General features: G+C 36.3%; 1 protein-coding gene across 1 annotated transcript in view; it reads left to right on the top strand.

Moving 5' to 3' along the window:
* Window positions 1-20,624, top strand: part of Larp1b (La ribonucleoprotein domain family, member 1B) — a 108,611-nt gene that overhangs the window by 8,895 nt on the left and 79,092 nt on the right. The window contains 7 exon segments of the mRNA XM_013515251.1: window positions 3,485-3,628; window positions 3,845-4,007; window positions 7,613-7,757; window positions 11,260-11,434; window positions 16,849-17,009; window positions 18,742-18,818; window positions 18,820-18,958. Of these exon segments, the coding sequence (XP_013370705.1) occupies window positions 3,485-3,628; window positions 3,845-4,007; window positions 7,613-7,757; window positions 11,260-11,434; window positions 16,849-17,009; window positions 18,742-18,818; window positions 18,820-18,958 (1,004 nt within the window).

Raw genomic sequence — 20,624 nt, 5'->3', positions numbered from 1 at the left:
CCATAAACACAAATAAAAGTTCTAAAAATTCTACACCCGAGTGTGGTGGTGTGCACCTGTCATCCCAGCTACCTCTGACCCTGAGGTGGGGGCTCACTTGAGCCAGTGAGTTTTCAAGACTAGCTTGGACAGCATTGCAAGGCCCCAACTCAGAACAAAACAAAAAACCCAAAACACCAAAAACTTACTTTATAGGTATATTATTTCAACAGGGTGAAACAATCTATTCCTTAGATATCTGAAAGCAGAGGAGGACAAGAGGATATATATGAAATAGAATGATCATTTGGTTTTACAGATTTTTGCTAAAATCTTGCAAGTCTGTTAAGGTACATATTCTGTGAATGGATCAGAAGGCATAGGAGTTTTTTTACAAACATAATATTTAAAAATTTCCAGTTACAAGAAACTTCATCTAAATTTTTTGAGAAAGCCTTGCCTGTGCACTTTAGGCTCGCCTTGAACTCACGGTGTAGCCCAGGCTAGCCTCTGACTCAAGGCAGTCCTCTTGCCTTGAGGACTGAGTGTTGCAGTGATTATAGGTGTGCACCACCACACTCGGCCTGGAAAACTTTAAATGTGGGAAGAATGATATAATGGCTATCTGTCTAGCCTTTACTTAGATTCAGTGATTTTGCTGTATTCGTTCCTGTGGTGAATCATTTGCAAGTAACTTGGAGGTGTCACACTTTATCAGTGATATCCTAAAAAATGGTATCACTTAAGAAAGTCACTAATGTCCTTGTCACTAATAATCTTGTCACTAGATTTTCTTGTTATTTATAAAATGTCACTTTAAAATTATAAAACTTCTCTATAGAAAAAAATAAAGGCCCCTTTGCCTTTTTTTAAATATATCATGTGAAGGTTTTATTCTAAAAATACTGGATACTTATAATTTAAATTTTTTAAAAATTGAATTAAAACACTGAGACTATCAGGAAATGTACTTGTGAAGTTATAAAGAATAATAGTAACAAACACTGGAAACTTAGCATTTTAAGGAACACGTTAGCTGGGCCATGGTGGTGCATGCCTATGTTGCCAGAACTCGAGAGGGTGAGGCAGGATTGCCGCAAGTTGAAGGTCATTTTGGCTACGTAATGAGCTCAAGGCCAGTCTAAACTATAGAGTGAGAATTATCTCAGAAAAGAAAAAGAAAAAGAAACCCAGGGGAACATAGGTTAAACTTCCCTGTGTGTCCTGTGCAGTATCATCCCATTGCCTCCCTTCTGAGAAAAAGTAAGCTTGAATGTTTTTGTTTTTTGCATGTTTTGAAATTGTAGCATGATTCCGTTAATACATTCCTTGGCAGCAGTTTTTTTTTTTTTTTTCAAATAGCCTTAATTTTAAGATTCGTGCATGTTGGTGGTCTTGCTCTAATTCATTCTTTTTTTCCCTTCTGCTAAAAGATATTTCACTATTTGATGAAATCAGCTTACTGTTGGTGGGCATTTGAACTGTTTGTATTTTGAAAGTACCACCATGAATATTCTATACATATGTAATAACACACAAGTACAAGAGGCTCTCTGATAATTTTTTCAGGATGTAGACTGCAACCTGAGTGAGAAGTAGGAAATCCATATATGCGATTGTGATGTGGTTTTTTTTGTTTGTTTGTTTTGTTTTTGGTCTTTTTGTGACGGGGACTCACTATGTAGTTCAGGCTGGCCTTAAACTTGCAGTGATCCTTCTGCTTCAGTCTCCCAAGTGCTGGGGTCTTTTTTTTTTTTTGTCTTGTTGAGACAGAGTCTCACTGTGCCTCTCAGACTGATCCTGAACTCACTTTGTAGCCCAGGCTGGCCTCAAACTCAAGGGAATTTTCCTGTCTCGGCCAAGTGCTGGGATTACAGGTGTGCACCAACACATCCGGAATGATCTGGTTTTTAAAAATATTGATAATTTCACATAGTAAATATTTTTTCACAGCACTTATATTTTAATTATATTAAAAAATTTTGTAAGTTGATTGGGATATGATACAGGCTTATGCCACTTGCAGCAGAAATGCTTGAAAAAGACTTTTTTTTTGGTTTTTCTCCGGTGCCGGGAACTGAACTCACGACCTTGCGCTTGCCAGGCAGGCGCTTTGCCGCTGAGCTAAATCCCCAGCCCCGAAAAAGACTTTTAAGAGAAGCATTAAGGATGGAATATAGAGTGTAAGGCAGTGGTTCTCAAGGGGGGAGATTTTTGTCCCCACCAAGGGGCATTTGGTGATGGCTGGAGATACTCTTTGTCATAGCTGGGGGTTGAATGAGCCCTACTGGCATCCAGTGGGTAGAGCTAGATTTGTTTGCCCTACTAATGTTTAGTCATTTCCTCTTTTCTCTGTGTGGGGATTGTATTTGTATAAAAGAGTAATATCAGTTACTGTGTGTACTATATTGTAGATATAACTCCTATATTGTGTTTCATGTATCTTTTCTCACTTTTTGCAGTGTTTTTCTTAAAATGGAATGTATTTTACTTCAATAGAAACATCTTTAAACATTTATGAAATATTTTGTGTTGTTTTGAGACAGGGTCTTGATATGTAGCTGAGGCTGTCCTTAAACTCACTATATGCTGGGCATGGTGGCACACGCCTGTAATCCTAGCACTTGAGAGGCTGAGGCAGAAGGATCATTGCAAGTGCGAGACCAGCCTGGGCTACAAAGTGAGCTCAAGGCCAACCTGAACAGCTTAGTAAGACCCTGTCTGAACAAAAAACAAAAACTCACTATATAGGCCATGTTGGCCTTCAACTTGCAGCATTAGACTCCCAAGTGCTGTGACTACAGGTGTGTACCACACACCTATCTTTAAAAGTATTTCTTATGAGTTTGATCTTGTCTTTTATTTTTTTGGTGGTCTTGGGAATTAAACCCAGGGCTTTTGCACTCAGTTGCTCAGCCTCGGCCTGAACTTCCAATCCTCCTGTCTTTTTTTTTTTTTTTGGTTTTTCTCCGGTACCGGGAACTGCCAATCCTCCTGTCTTAACCTCCCAGGACACTGGGTTTAAATATGTGTGCCACCATATCTAGCTTAGGAATTTTGTGTCATATACACTTAGTAGGTTTAGAACTTGGTATTTAAGTGTACTATGAATATTTAACTGAACAGTCTTTGCAAAGGGCCTATTAAATCTTTCTAGTACATTTTATTAAAATATATTGTTATATGCCAATACATGATTTCTCTATAACAGATAATTTTTTTTTAAAGAAAAGGTCTGTTTTGGCTCATAGTTTCAGAGGTTTCAGCCTGTGGTGGGCAGGTGGAAATACAGCAGCAGGGCATAAAGGAGCAAAGCTGCTCACTTGGTGGCAGGAAGCAGAGAGACATGGAAAGTGCCAGAAATATTTTTTAAACCCTGTATCTGAAGATAGCCTGCCTACTTTCACTAGTTCTAAAGTTGGAAGGGAGTTACTATGTTTTCATAAAGATAATTATGTCATTTTATTGCAAATTTGATATATTAAAATATTTTTATTTTACAAAGGTTGGAGGCGAGAAAGAGAAAAAAGAGATGATCAAGATGAAGTGTCCAGTGTGAGAAGTGAGGGTGGTACTATCCGAGGTTCCTTTAGAGGCCGAGGAAGAGGCCGAGGATGGGGAAGAGGACGAGGCAGAGGAAATCCTCGATGTATGACATAATTTTTTGTTTTATTCAATTAGGTGAACTTTGAAAAAAATGAGCAAACTATCTGTTAGGTTTTCACGTTATCCTCTAATGTGTTTTATCTACTTTCTTTGGTCTGGTAATAAAGATGACTTTATTTTTATAAACCCTTGAAATACTTCACTTTGCATTTTCCTTTATTTAAAATCTGTGATCATCCTTTTTTTTATTCACATTAAGTGAACTATGAGTATACATACGGTCATGGAGAACATGATGAAAGGACTGATCAGCCATTTCAAACAGAACTTAACAGTGCGATGTATTACTATGATGATGGCACAGGCTTGCAGGTGTATCATGTGGAGGAAGCATTGCTTAAAGAATATATTAAACGTCAAATGTAAGTTGATGTCAGATGTAATTATATGGGAAAGTAAAATTTGTTGCAACGTCAAACTTCTTATGTGAATAGTTACCATGAAAGTGAACATAGCATTTTAAAACTATTAGTAAAAGTTGGAGAATGTTGTGGCTGGGGATTTAGCTCAGCGGCAAAGTGCCTGCCTGGCAAGCACAAGGTCATGAGTTCGATTCGTGGTACTGGAAGAAAAAACAAAACAAAACAAAAGTTAGAGAATGTTAATACTGATTGTATTTTTCTAGGAAATACTAGTAAAATAATAAAGTATTTTTAAAATGACTATATTTGGCTGGATGTGGTGGCACATATGTATAATCTCAGCTACTTGGGAAGCTGAGACAGGAGACTTATGGGTTCAAGGTCAGCCTTATGAGACCCTGTGTCAGATATATAAAAGAGCTGGGAATGTAGCTCAATGGAGAGGACTTGCTTAACATGAGTGAGGCCTTGGGTTCAGTCTCCAGCACTGAAACAAAAAACCCTAGAAAACTATATAGGTAGGTATAGTTGGTTCATGTTCACATAGTGTCTGCAATACCATTTAGGTATTCCTTCTCTTAAGGACATTATTAGTGAAAATGTCATTACATAATAGGAAGATGTAAAAGAATATAAAACTTCTAGATAGTATTTGAAATGGAACAAGTGAAACACTGGCTTGTTTGCTAATGTAGATCCATTTGCATCTAGATGTACTAAATTCTAAAGTAGATATACTGAAATTTTGCAAATGAACGTGACAAAAATAGTGGCAGGTAGCTTTTGATTTTGTTTCAGTTAGCTTTTGAATTTGAGTTTGTTTATATCATGTTCTTTTTTTTTTGTGGTTTATATTAAAGAAAACTACTTAATCTTTTAGTTCAGAATCCTTGTGCCGCATAGTTACTTTCTGGATACTAATGGGAGGCTGAGATAGGAGTTCAAGGCCAGCCTGGGCAACATAAGTGAGTATAAGCCCAGCCTGCACTAAATAGCAAGAACCTGTCTCAAAAAACAAAACAGAAAAATAAAAGAGGAATATTAGTCTTTAAGAAAAAACATTCTCTGCAAATTAGTATTCTATGGAGCATTTTGTATATTTCTATGTAAATATGGAAATGTGTGTATGTAGCCTTGAGAAGAATCCTCCCCAAGTGATTTGCTTAACCACCTTATAAGTGGAATTTTTTTTCTACCTTTCCAAGCTGAATGGGAAGGGCTACTTTGGAAAGAGCATAACATTTTTTAAAATCTATTTAAGAAAGAAAATGAGCTCTGCTTTGATTAGAAAGTAATTTCTTCACTGGGCACCTGTCGGGGTGCCTTTATGTGGATTTGATTGGCTTACAGTGTGAAACACTTGTTCATTTTGTGTTTGCTGCTTTTGTTACAGGTGATGCATACACTGAAGAAAGGGCCTTTTTGTGGGCAGAAAGTGCCTGGCCCGTGACTATTAATTTCCTACCATTCCTGTCTTTTTTGTAACTGTTGCTGCCAGGTTTCTTCTAAGACCTGACTGCAGACATGCAACAGTGTCAGGATAATTGGCCTCCCTGTGCTCATACAAGTGAGGGAGGAGCAGAGCTACTTCATTCCTGACAGCACTTCTGATCATACAGTGTAGAATCCAGAGCTCCTACGGTAGGACATGGCAATGTCCCCTACAACACTGAGCAAAACGTCAGACAGGACATTGGTGTCACGACTCCTTTTTTGTTGTTGTTTCAGCAGTAGTGTTTTTGGCAAATGTTGGAGGTGCCAGTAGGTTTAGGGAGGCTTGTTGTTGTTAGCATGCTTCGATTGCTAGAGACCTAGATTTGAAGAGTCATGCTTTTGACTTTGTCGTTGAGCTTTCTAATATAGTACATAGGTGGGCTGACAGATTAGGGTTAGATTTTTCCTTTCTCTTTGAAGTCACTTAGTTTTCCATTTGTGACAAAATGATGCTAATTGTTTTTTAGAGGTAATTGTTGAAAATCTTCTGGAAATAATTCTCAGTGCAATTGTTTTATACATTTCATTCAGAATATTTATAAAGATTTTGATTGTTTTCTAGTTGGGACAATCTCTTGGCATCAAATTTAGAGTTTAGAATGTTTGCATCTTATTAAAAGTTTTTAAAAATATGTATTGTAGGAAATAGACTTAAAATATATATTTAGAAGTTTTGGTTTTCACAAACTATTACATTTAAAGTGTAGCTCTTTTTTTTTTTTTGTATTGGAAATCAAACTCATGACCTTGGGCTTGCCAGGTAGGCGCTGTTCCGCTGAGCTATAGCCCTGGCCCCAAAGGTAGCGTTTTTATGTATGTTTGTTTGTGGTGCTGAGGATGGAACCCAGGGACATTCTATAACTGAGCTACTAGCCCTTCTCTTTTTTGTTTAAATTTGAAGAGGGGCTCTCAAACTTGCAATCCACCTGCCTTATACTCCCAGAGTACTGGGATTACAGCCATGTGCCTGACTGGGAAGGTTATTATTGATTCAGAGAAATTTGTGTCTAAGAATAGTTGTGACTAAAACAAATGTCTGTCTTAATGTCTGAAATTTTAGGGTTTCACTATATTATGTGCCTACTTAGGTACTGTGAATGATTTACTCGTATTACTGAGATGTCAATAGTATTTTGCTGATCTTTTTGAGAGCTTGCACAAGGTCTCGCTAAGTTGCCCAGGCTGGACTTGAACTTGTGGTCCGTATGCTTCAGCTTTCCAGAGGTGTATGTTGCCATCCTGTTGAAAGTTTTGTATTTTGAGATTCAGCTAAATATCATTTTATAAAGAAAATATGTTTATTTACATTTTCTGGATGAAGTGATTTTTTTTTTCCATTCTCTAGTCAAAGGTCCTAAGTGCCTAGAGTTAGAATTTGTCTTAAACAGTCCAGAGATAATCTGTTCACTGAATTGTACACCAGAAATACAAACTGGTATATTCTCATAGGTTGCCACCATTCTTTGAAAATTTTCTCTGTGATTTAGAAACAGTGTATGCTGATTATAAAATGCTGATTAAACTGTAGACCATATCATCAAATCCTTTTTTCTTTGGTGTTTCTGAGACAGTGTCTCACTGTGTAGTACAGGGTGGCCTACGTAGCCCAGGCTGGCATTAGACACATGGCAATCCTTCTGCCTCAGCCTCTGAGTGCTGGGATTACAGACATGCATCACCACACCCAGCTATTTAGTGTTTAAATTAATCATGTAGAGGTAGTTAGGGAAGCTGAGACGAGGATTATGAATGTGAGGCTAGTCTGGGCTACATAGTGAGACCTTGTCTCAAAAAAAAATTAACTACTACTATTTTAAAGTAAAATAAGCTCTTAATTCTCTATTTACGTGAAGCTGGTTGAAATAATGGTTAATGTTTTTGGAAAATAATCAGTATTTGATGTTTGTACTCAGATAAAAGTAATTAGTAATTCAGTAGGGTTTTTTTTGCTATTTTATGTTGTATTAAACTGTTATATTTATGCTTAACATACTGTGATATTAACCAAATTAAAATATTTTTATAGCAGTTGATATGTAAGCAATATATATATTATATCCTATTGAATAAATGGATGATATTTATATTTACTTTCTTATTTCTCTTCTCAGTGAATATTACTTTAGTATAGAAAATTTGGAACGAGACTTCTTTCTTCGGAGAAAGATGGATGAACAAGGTTTCTTGCCTATTTCTCTGATTGCTGGTTTTCACCGTGTTCGGGCTCTTACCACAAACCTTAATCTCATCTTAGAGGTAATTATTTATTTAAAAAACAATCTGTTTTTCACCCAGTTTTTCTGTGAACCTGACACTAGGGTGAAACAGCTACAGTCTCAACTACTTAAAAGGCTGAATTGGGAGGATCACTGAGCCCATGAGGTTGAGATCAACTTGGACAAAATAGTGAGAATCCTGCCCCCAAAATTAAAAATCCTATCTGTATTTGCTTAACACTCAGACAGCATCTCATGACTTTTTTGGTGGGGATATTTATTTTGAGACAGGGTTTCACTATGTAGTTCAGGTTGGCCTTGAACTCATGATTATCCTGCCTTAGCCTCCTGAGTGCTAGGATTATATGCCACCATGCCTGGCTCATCTCATGCCTTTTCTTCACTTGATAAAATGTAATGTGTCACTTTGGAAAGCCTACAAAGAATTACTAATGATGTTGCCACCTATTTTAAGTTCAAACCTTCAAACATGTTTTGTGTTGTTATGTCTGGGATTGGGTATCAATACTCAGCAGGTAACCTGGGCTGGCTTTGAACTTGAGATCCTCTTGCCTTAGCCTCCTGAGTGCTGGGATCGTAGGCCTTCCATCACTATGCCCAGCAGGCTTTGACCTTCTTTAGTGTTCTTTGTCCTTTAATCTTCAGGTTGCTATAAAATTGCATATATTTCTATTTATTTAACTTTTCATATGCTACAGAAAATCTAGTTTAAAACGGGCATTCTGGGCTGGGGATATAGCTCAGTGGTGCAGTGCCTGTCTGGCAGGCACAAGGTCCTGAGTTCTGATTGCCTGTACCAAAGCAAAAAACAAAAAAGACATTCTAGTTCTCTTACTGCCTTTAATTAAGCCTCTTATCTGTCCAGTTTCTAGAAATGCTTTTAACATTTTGGTTTTTCCTTTCTTTTCTACATGCATGGCAATCAGATCACCTCATGAGGCCTGTACACAGTACCTGTTAGCCACTAATCTCCTTTTTGTCCCTATTGTTTCTCTTTTTTCAGAATAAAATTATATATAAATTTTAGAGTTTGTAGCCATTGTTTCTGATTTCTGTCCATTTTAAAATTGATCTATGTTGTTTCGTGTATCACTAGTTTATGCTTTCATGTTGCTGACAAGTATCTTGTAGTATGGCTGTGCCACAGTTTATCCATTCACTTGTTAGTGAACATTTAGATTGTCTCTAGACTTTGAGTAAAGCCTGAAGCTTTTTGTGTGGGTGTGTGTTTATTTGTTGGTAGCCATCCTGGGCTACGTACATAGTGAGTCAAGGCCAGTGTGTGAATTACTTAGCAAGACTCTGTCTCAAAACACACACACACACACACACACACACACACACACAGTGTAGTTATTTTAAAAGCACATAAAAAACTTTATAATCCAAAATAAAGAACTTTTTGGGGGTATAAGGGATTAAACCCACGGACATTGCACTAAGCTAAATAACTGTTTTAAAAAGAATTTTTTTGGGAGTACAGGTTCTTGCTAAGTCACTAAATTGTGCAGGTTGGGCTCAAACCGTACAAGCCTCTTGCCTCAGCCTCCAGTAGTACTAGTATTCCCAGCTATGTGCCACTGTACCTGGCTCAAAATAAAGACCTCTTAGAAATAGTTCTTAAAACATTTCAGTAAAAATTATTTAAACAAAATCACTGATTCGAGCAGAATTTTTGAACTACTACCACTGTTGAATTTGATCTGCTCTACATTATATAGCAAATGCTATTAGCAGTCTTGCCACATTTATTTTGAAAAATTTAAACCCATGGGAAACTTTCAAGGAGTTGTTTTTTTTTAATTGTTGTTGGTTTTTGTTTTTAGTTTCAGGTATGGGTAACATGTAAAATACAATAATTTTAGGTGTTCAGTGTAAGTTTTGGAAAGTCAAATCCAACTGCCACCCCAAATAAGATATAGATTATATCCTGTGATGACCTGGATCCTGGGTATACTGTTTGTTACTGGGCTTCCAGATTCTTCAGTGAACATAGTGAGGAAAATACACAGGTAACACTGTTCAAGTCCACTGCTATAGGATTTTTTTCCATTTTCATGACATACTTCAGACTTCCTTTTCAGTGGAGTTTGCATTTAAATAAATTTTAATCCTTATTTTAAAATAATGAAAAGTACATAAGTGCTGTACTAGTATTAAGGAATACAAATGACAGGTTCTTAAAGTAATGCATGAACAGAATGTTATATATTTTTGTGAGTTAACATACACATAGGATATATATTGTTACCTTCGTTCAGGAATTTTTTTTTTTTTGGTATCAGGAATCGAACTCAGGACCTTCTGCTTGCCAGGCAGGTGCTGTGCCACTGAGCTATCTCCCCAACCCCTTAATTCTCTCCATGATTCTGGCTGCAGACTGAACTGGGCAAGAAGAAAATCAAATTTTCCCATAAGGTCAACAAACTTTTTTTGAGGCAGCATCTGGCTGTGTCACTCAGGCTGGCCTCTAACTGACTATGTAGCCCAGGCTGTCCTCAGACTCACGATAATTCTCCTGTCTCAGCCTGTTAAGTGCTGGGATTATAGGCATGAACCACCACGCTGGCTGTATGTTGTTTTTAAAAATTTTGTATTATTTTCTAAATGTAAGCATCCCTGATTTTCAGTTAGATGTTAAATCAGTAAGCCTTTAATTGTTTAAAGCTTAAAGTCATGCCAGGTGTGGTGTTGTATGCCTATAATTTCACCATTGTGGGAGGCTGAGGAAGGAGGAGCACAAGTTTAAACCTACCCTGGGCAGATTAGTGATTTAGCAAGACCCTATTTCAAGGAAAAAAAACAAAACAAAACCAAAAAAGGTAATGTAGATTAGTGTGATGCTCCAGGACTCAAATCCCAGTACTATAAGAAGAAAAGTTAATCTTGAATTTTTTCAAAAAGAAATTTGCTTTAGTTTTATAATACATTTTTAGGAGACTCTATAGCCTAATGGCTAAGGCTTTTAGTTGTAGACAGGTAATGAATGATTTATCTCAGAGGAGGCCTGTGCTTTTTTTAAAATTGAACTTATTTAAGCATCAGTTTCCTCATCTATACAATAGGGGTAATGCCTACTATGTGAGGTATTGGAATCATGTATGCATATTATTACTTACCATTCAATAAGTAGTGGTAGTTATTACAGTAATAAAATAATGCCTACATTTTATTTGGTGATACTATTTTAAGAGAAGACAAAAGCAAGTATGAGGAAAAAATAGACAATAAAGCTTAATTGTGATAGCAAAAATCATTTTTTCCTGTTTGATTTAATAATTCTTGAATTAATTGTGAAAAAACCTCATGCTATGGGATGACCCCATGATAGTTGTTACTTTACAAGAGTGATTTTAAAACTTGTTCTGCTCTGAATAGTTTATGGATTTTTTTAGAGCTATTAACTGCAATGTAGTCTGCTGACTTCAGATTTTGTGGGTTTTAGTTACTAGAAATGTAAGATCTGCAATGAAAATTTTTGGAGTAAAAGTTCTTTAATAGCTCATAATTCCTGTTTCCAGGCACTGAAGGATAGCACAGAAGTTGAAATTGTGGATGAGAAAATGAGAAAAAGGGTAGAACCAGAAAAATGGCCAATCCCAGGCCCTCCTTCACGAACTCTGCCACAAACAGATTTCTCCCAACTGGTTGATTGTCCAGAGTTCGTGCCAGGCCAAGCCTTTTGCTCACATACAGGTAACAGCTTTTCTTCTACAGCAAACAATGTAACAGTGAGCTATTTGATCCATTTCGCCTCTTTTTAGTCTATTTATCCTTTGTAGGACATTTAAAGTGACTAAATGATTTCTGCTGCTCTAAATTTTATTTATATTGCCTTCCATGCAGAGCTGTAATTTAAATGGGGATCTATGAATTATTGGTGACACTCTTACATTTCTTGCTCTTAAATTATATGTGTACTTTGTCATGTATGGAATTTCTGCCTTTTAATTTTACTCAGTGATTATAAATACATTGTGCCAGTTTTTCCCTTCTAAGATTGGAGTAGTCTAAGAGTTTTATACTCGAGTGGGATAACTTTCCTATAACTTTGTTACCAAGGTGCTACAAGCTTGTCTTGTAAAGATATGATGACCCATACTTTAAAGGAGAATTGGGGTTCTCTTTAATCTGATTGTGTTTAGAATTTTCCAGAATTGCTTTAGTGTTAAGAACTTTTTCCTGGATCATTTTAAAGATGTTCCCTCTTGGGAAAAAAATATGTGCTTAAACTTTTTTCAGTCAGGGTGATGATCTACTGATGCTCTTGGATGTCATTTGATCGGAATATGCAGTGGAATAGGTGACTCACTGAAATGCCATTGTAAATATTGGAGCAAATCGTGCTGTGGAAACAGAAGCAACCAGACTGCATCCTGTGCAACACTGTCTACTCCCAACCCTCTGTGGAGGAGGCTGGGCCAGTGCTACAGTGGAGATAACCACCTTGCGATGATGCTGTGAGACAGACCAGAGGACTGCTGTTACCATAGGAGCTGCCCATTTCTGTGTAATTGGCCTGGGCTGCATGGGCTACTTTACTTCATGGTGGGAAAGTTAATTATTATCATTGTGGACATACTGGAAGATGCTTTTGTTTACAGGCATATGTACTTGTGTCCAGATCAATAAAGCAGGAAAAGGGAATTGAGAAATGTTTCCCAGATGGTTAGGTCTTTTGCTATTTGATTTGCTGTTCAGTGTAGTGTATGTTACATAGTTGTCATGTTTCACTTGGTGTATAAGATTTGTCAATGTGGACAGCTAAGGGCAAGAAAATTTAAGAAATGAACAAGAAAATTTTTTTACTTTACTATTGGAAATGTAGTTTTGATACATCAGTGAGAGACCTGCCCATCGATAAAACATTAATGGACAGTCTCACAAATATTTTTATCTCATATTATCATCTCATATTTTTTGTCAGCTCTCTGCTTCTAATCCCAGAAAGAAACTTGAACAAGTGTTTTAAAAGTTGAAGAAAAGTGATATTGTTTCAGTTTAGTTTTTAACTTTTTAAAGAGATATAATGGGTTATTGTATAAATTAGAATTATTTATTGTGTAAAAGTGGGGTCCAACATGACATTTTTAATCAGCATATGAACAATCATTGGTAAGCTGGATAATATAGTAAATATTTTTTCCACAGGATAGTTGTCAGTCAAGTTGGTGATGCCTGTCCATTACCTTTTTATGTATTAATAAAGTTACAATAAAATTATGGTTTGTACATTTTGTATTTTTTTACCATAAATGCATACAAGTACTATTATATGCACAAACAAGTCAGTGCCTATTAAAATATCAGGATTTTATAGTTCTCTATTTTTGCGGAGGGGCAGGTACTTGGAATTGAACTCAGGACCTTGTGCTTGCTAGCTAGGCAGGTGCTTATGCCACTGAACTATGTTCCTGGCCCAGTTCTATATATTGTACATCAGAATCTAATAATAGAGATAAAGATGGAAATACTTTTTAGAATTATGCCAGTTCATATTGTCATAGGAATAAATATGTAAAGCACCTTTTCCCAGGAATCTCTAAATTTCTGACCTTCATAATCCCCTGTACTAAGAAAGCCTAACACAAGTAGAATGTCAGCAAAAATTTGAAGTGGAAATAATTTAGAAAGTGTAGACTGTATCTACAGGTAGAGAAAAGTAGTAATACTTTTATCTATATCTGCTGATCTCAAATTAGATGACTTAAAAAACTTTTTTAAGCCTATGATTATATGGTAAAATATTTTTAAACATACTTGAATATTCATCAGAGAAATTAAAGTTGCTATTTTTTTCCTCTGGAGGTTGAATTGTATAACATGAGGTGACATTAGCACTGAGCAGATTACCTTCCTATACCACAAAAGCTTAATAAAAAGAATGGTTGAATTCCTTTTGAAATGCAGACTCTTTTGTGCTGTGGGTACAGTATCGCACAGTCCATTCTTAAATAAAAGAATTTCATCAGAATTGAAAAGCCAAAAAAACCAAGTATCTGACAATCTTGATTTTGGGGGAAAGACTTTTTAAAAAATGTGTGAGAAGATCTAATGAATATTAAATAAGCTGTGAGATTTTCCTTTGAAAGCTTCATATGTAGAAATGTTCTTAAATGTTACATATCAAATATATAATCCTTTTGAAAAAACGTTTGTAATTAACCAAAGCTGTAGTCCTTCCAAGGTGGAAAACAAAGCAATACTAGATAATACAAATTCATGGTACATTATCTTTGGGGAGCCAAGTTGACAATTTTCATTTACTAAAACCAGTAAAGATAAATTTGTATGTTCTCACAGGTTAATGCCTAAGTGTTGAAGGATGTGGAAGGTTTTTAAAATCTATGAACGTTTAATGTCAGATAATCTAAATCATATTTAAACTCATTTAGACTTGGAAGATTAGGAGTTTGCTATTCTTAAACTTTTCAAATTCGCTGGGGGCTGGTGATACACACTTACAATCCCAGCACATGGAAGGCTGAGGTAGGAGGATCACCACAAGCTCAAGGACAGCCTGAACTCTACATAGTGTGATCTTGTCTCACAAAACCAGAAACAGCCATTACGAATGTACAGCTTGAAATAGTTTTTCTTTTTCTTTTCTTAAGGCAGGGTTGCACTGTGTAATTTAGGCTGGCCTCAAATTCTCGGTGATCTACCTCAGCCTCCCAAGTGCTGGGATGTGCCGCCACACCCAACTTTGAAATCTTTGCATTATAAAAGAGAATACAGATGCAAAAATCCTAGGGCATATATATAGCATTATTTTAATTTTTAAAAATTTTTCTTAGTATATGTTAGCAGTACCTAATTACATTCATCATAGGGAGCTGGTACATGTCCATAACACATCCTAATTCTTTTTACATCCTGTTCACTTGTGTATAGCTTAATTTTCATTAAATATTTTTTCTCATTATAAGGCTCTTAACTTTTCTTCTTTATCCAAATTCTTTGGTATTTTAATATTATATTTCTAAGCACATGTAAATATAATCAAACACTTTCATGGTAGAAGTTTAAAGAAATTTAGCTATTATTATATAATAAACTGAGGATGTTAAAAGATTAAATTTCTACCTTAAAGACAGTAGCTTTTGATTTTCTTGGCATGTGCCAGGTACTGTTCTTATTTATGCATGTACTATATGTTAATAATTGAATTCTCCCAATGTGTATATAAGGAACTGAATCAGTACATGTAATGGGGTAGGGATTGTTTGCTTTTAAGGTTTTATTCACTATGGGTATAAATAACTCACAGTTTTAGGACATTTCTCCATTACTAAAGCTTTGTGTGAAACAGTCTCCACCTTGTATTTTACTTATACTACTTTTGTGAATGAGTTGGTGGTAGATGTACAATTAATTTAAGGAGTTGTAGCTATATGGTAATGCACACCTATAAACAAGCCTGGGGAATTTAAACCCTGTATCGAAATAAAATGAAAAGCTCTGGCTGTAGCTCAGAGGCAGTATACTTGTCATGCATACACAAGGGCCCAGATTCTATCACCAGCACTGGAAAAGGGAGGGAGGTGGAATAGCAGCCTCCAATAGAAATATGTAAACACATCGTTCAAAATTCTAAAATAATTCTTCAGTAGATATTTCTAGTGCTGAAAATGGAATCTAGGAACAAGGCTTGGTAGGTAAGCATTACCATTGAGCTATAACCCTCAGAGCCCTCTAAATATTTTAGAAACCTGGCATGGTGTCATTCACCTCAGCACTTGGCTGAGTCAGGAGAATCACTGGGAGTTCAAAGGCTACATCGTTCAAAGTCTGTCTGGACTCCATAGTTGAGACCCTATGACCCAACAAAAGCTTTTAGGATGAAAATATAATGTAAAATTCACTTTAAGAAATGCATTTATAAAGCAATTTTAATTTTACTTATGGGTGTGTAATTCATTCGATTAAAAACTGGCAAAAATGCAGCCAGGTATGCTGGCAAACACATGTGATCCTAGCACTCAGGAAGATCACTGAATTCAAGGCTATCCTGGGCTGTGTAGTGAGTTTCAAGTCAGCCTGAACTACATAATGAGACCCTGTCTCAAAAAAACCAAAACCACCCCCGCCCACACACAACCCCCCCCCCCAACTGGTAAAAGAATGTTGAAAGGAAAGACCTTTTAACTTAAAACAGTTTTTGGTTGGTTCTGTGTATTGATCTTAGGGCCTTTGCACTGAGCCATAGTCCTAGCTCATTTTTCTTTATTTTGAGAACAGTCTTGCTTAAATTGCCCAGGGTGGGCTCAAATTTTTTGTCCTCCTAACTCAGCCTTGTGCATGCTAGGGATTACAAACATATGCCACATCAGGCCTGCCCTTCCACCCTCCCTTCTGGGAGTTGAACCCAGAACCTTCCTATCAACCTACCCCCTCACCCCTTTTTGTACTTCGATTTTGAGATGAGATGTTGCTAAGTGCAAGCTTGGCTCAGACTTATGATTCTCCCGCCTCAGTCTTTGAGAGTGCTGGGATTACAGGCATGTTCTGTCGTGCCTCATCTACAGTTTTGCTTTTAGAATTTCTAAACTTTTATCAGTCAAACTGTGTACTTTAATATGATGACATTTTTGTGCTTTGCAGTGTTCAGTATGAGGTGATAAATGAGGAGGCTCTTTAGTGTGTACAGGCAAACTTTTTTAAGCAAAGAAGATGTTGGTTTACACAAAGATGGTGGTTTTAGTTTAACCTCTAATCAGTCAGTGAGGATCAGTTTTATCTGAAGTAAAATATGTATTTAGACTAATTGGCTTAACAGCATTTGAGATTACATAATTACAATTTATAGGTCTTAATAATTTCACAAATAACTTGATTCACAAATTACCAACATTATGGTGGTTCACACTGACATTCTTAAGTTGGAGTGAGTGTGGTGGTCTATATAAAAATTAGTGATACTCCTTTTCATTATTCAGTGGCTATTCTTCTGAGTAAATATTATTAAAAGAAATTTATGTTTGAAAATCACTGGTAAGATTTTATTTGAGATTGATTTGTTATGTGTTTTGTGGAAGAAAAAAGGAATAAATGAAATACTTACCTAAGAAACCTGTTATTTTAACTGTAGAACTAATTTAAAATTTTAGAGTCTGCCCCAAATTCTCCAAGAATTGGAAGTCCTTTGATTTCAAAGAAAAATACTGAAACAAGTAGTCTTCAAGCAATGTTTAGAGGTTTATCTACCAGTTTACCTGACTTGGACTCAGAACCTTGGATAGAAGTATAAAAGAGGCATCATTTGTCTCCAGTGAAATGAAAGGTAAGTTGTTATAAACCAGGTAAAGTATGATACTCCCTTGGTGGAGTTTAAGGTCCGTGTCTTTTCTTTTTGTCAGATATGCGTCCTGGAATGACAGGAGTGGGCCACCATGCCTGGCTCAGTATGCATTTTAACGTCCTAAAGACTGTCTAAAGATGCTAAGTAATTTCTGCAGTGGCGTACTTTTGTTGAAGTGGGTTAGTTTTTGACAACATTGTCCATGTACTACTATTTTTTTTTTTTTTGAGATATAGGGTCTTGCTATATAGTTCAGGCTGGTATTAAATTCACTATGTAGCCCAGACTGGTCTCAAACTCTTGTTGATCCTCCTGCCTCAGCCTCTCCAGTGCCAGAATAACAGGTGTGTACCAATATGCCTAGTTATTGTTAGTGTACTTCTTAAAAACTTGTTTTCTCTCTTTTTCTTTTGATTTTCTTTTTTTTTTTTTTTTGGTACAGGTAATGAAACTCAGGACCTTGCGCTTGCCAGGCAGGTGCTTATGCCACTGAGATATATCCCTGGCCCTTTTTTCTCTTTTTGAGACAGGGTCTTGATATGTAGTTCAGGCTGAACTTGAACTCACTTTGTAGCCTAGGCTGGCCTCGAACTCAACAATGATCAGCCTTCCTCAGCCTCCCGAGTGCTGGGATTACGGGCCTATGCCACCATGCCCAGCTAAAAAACTATCTTTAATTTTTAGCACTGGGGATTGAATCCAGGTCTTCTTGCATGCTGAGTATGCATTCTATCTCTGAACTATATTCATAGCTCACTAAAATGATCTTCCTGAAATACTCTAGAGTGGTTATATAGAGTAGTTAGATACAATTTTCGGGGCTGGGGATTTAGCTCAGTGGCACAGCGCCTGCTTGGCAAGCGCAAGGTCGTGAGTTCAATTCCTGATACAATTTTCTGTTGAATTCTGAACACATTTTTATCTTTCACCTTGGTTAGTTTTCCTTTCATAAAATTGAGTTGCCTCACATCTTTTTACAATATTTTCTTTTGAGGATTTTAAGGTGGTTTTTTTTCCTTCCCTAGTCTTAATTTCAGGCTGATATGCCTTGCTGTACTTCTGTTCTTACTAATTGAGCCGAGTGCTCATGTCCAAGGAACTATTTTTTTCACTTTCTGGTGTTGTTATTTGTTCATCTTATTACTACTGTAGTTCTATTGTTGTGGTTTAAGATTCTACTTTGATAATTTCTTTATTTCCACCAATTTTGTTTGTTGAACTCTTTTATAGGGTGTTAGTTGTCCCTTAATATCTGGTGATTTTTTGGTTGAGTGTTAGTAAATTAGTTTCACTTGTTACTTTTACATCTGCCCATTCAGAGGCCATTTGACTGAATGTGTGTTATGGCTCATACCCTTAGCAAGCGCAAAGGTCCTATGGACTTGAACTTCTAATTTGGGGGCCAAGATAATTATTGGCTTAATGTTCTTTTGCAGTTTAGCTGCTAAACTATGGTCATTGAGCATACAAGCTTGATATAACTTAGAACACAGTCGTGTGACCAGTTTTTAAAAAGTGATAGAAAAGTTTTCATATATAATACTAATTTCTGTCTTTAGGGATCAAAACCTAAACCTGAAGTGGCATCAATCAATAGTGTCTTCCAGAAGAACAATAACAAGAAGAACTTGATTCCCTATTAATGAAGAGACAGAATAAATAGAAGGATGAAAACACACATTTGCTGATTGGTCTGAGTGAGACCAATCTGAGTGATTGAGATTATGAAATTGAGGACTGGGATTTAAACAGAATTTTGATTGTAACTCAGACAGCACCTGAGAAAACTTCCTGGCAGTTGAACAGGCAACCACATGTTTCAGGCAAAACTTACATCAGAAGTTGCTAAAGTTTTCAATGAAGGCTTATATTACTTGAGGATCTGTGGATGGATGGAAGATGAAAAACATATGCAGCCATAAAGGTAATTATATCTGGCCAGCATCTTTGTGCTGGCAGTTTGTTCAGATTATACATTACTGCTTATATTAAACTAGAGGACTTATTTTATGAAATTTTGAATATAAAGATTTAATTTGAAAAATTTCTGGAAATATATTTGATAGTCACAGTTGAATGATTTTAAGTGAAAATGTAATGAATACTTTAAAAACTTAAACAAGTATTAGTACCCATTGACTAAAACTCTTGCTTTTTTCAGGTAAAAAAGTAAGAAGACCCTTCCTTATATGAAGGAATTAAAAACTAAACTTGGGGCTGGGGATTTAGCTCAGCTGCACAGCGCCTGCGGCAAGCGTGAGGTCTTGAGGTTGATTCCCGGTACCAAAAAACAAAAAAAACAAACTAAACTTATACAGACTTAGTTTTATAGCTCAGGCTGGCCTTGAACTTGCAGTGATCCTCCTGCTGCACCTTCCCAAGTGCTGGGATTACAGTCATGTGCTACCACACTTCACTTATAGCTCATTCCTTACTTGGCCAATGCACCAGCCGTATGATTTGTTGGTTTCAGAAGGGATTTATGTTCATTCCCCCTTTGTTCTTTCCCACCGTAGTCTAAATTGCATGCTTTAACCTAGTAAAAATGATTATGGACAAAGTATAAAAGATTAAATTGGCTGTTTGTCTCTTCTGTCCAGTCATTATTAAGGTGCTTAGGATGCTATTTGAAACCATGTTCCAGTTTTGTATCATGTTTCACTCCAGATCCTGACCTCTATCCCAGTTAGTAAGGTAAAATATATGAGCAGTTTACTGATTATCTGCATTTTTTGATATGAATTATAATGGCACAGGTAGGGATAAAGAGGAATCTTTTTCCTGTCATTAAAGTTATCAGAAAAGCCCCTCCCTAAAGTTAATCATTTGCTTTTTGGATAGAATAATGAGGGAAAGTTATATAACATCATGCTGTACACTAAATAGGAACGTGGTCTTAGAAAGAGTTACAGTTATAGAAAGATAAGCTGGCCTGGTAGAGGTTGAATAGAAGACTGCCTGCCACAGCGCTTCATGTCATGAAGTAAAGAAGTGTAGTTTCCTTTTTGGCGTCTCATTTCTTCCTAGAATTTCTATGAGTGCTTTCAGTCTCTTAACTTCTCTGTTACCTTTTTGTAGAACCCGCTGTGATACCTTGTTAAGAGATTTAGAGCCTGAACAGTCATCTACCTGTCCTCCTGTTGTGGGAAGGGACTTATGTCTTGTAAACTTTAGAGTTGAAAGTGATTCCTAGCATGAACATTGTTTCTTAGTTGTGACGCTTAGGTTCTATAAATAAAATATGTCTTAAATCCTTTTTGAAACAAATGTAGTTGAATTTTACTAGTAGGTTAAAATTCTATACCCTCTATTCTCTTCCTTGATCTTACATTATGTTTTACCATAGTATAAGTTACTATCTGCCTTTCTGGATATTTTATTACTATTCTGTGTGAGCACATGAAAGTAAGATTCATGAGGCAAGGATTTTTTTGTCTATTTATTTACTGTTCTCACCAGTGTTAAAACAGCTTCTGCCACCAAATATTACTTACTTTATATATGTTAAAATAATAAATGAATTGCAGATTAAATATTTTGCACTAAGCAAAGGAAGTTAACTACCATGTGTAATATTTAATTTGT

The sequence above is a fragment of the Chinchilla lanigera genome, unplaced genomic scaffold, assembly GCF_000276665.1.
Source record: "Chinchilla lanigera isolate Chin_1 unplaced genomic scaffold, ChiLan1.0 scaffold00027, whole genome shotgun sequence".
Lineage (NCBI taxonomy): Eukaryota > Metazoa > Chordata > Mammalia > Rodentia > Chinchillidae > Chinchilla > Chinchilla lanigera.
The sequence above is the reverse complement of the archived record's forward strand: the minus strand, read 5'-3'. Positions and strand labels throughout refer to the sequence as shown.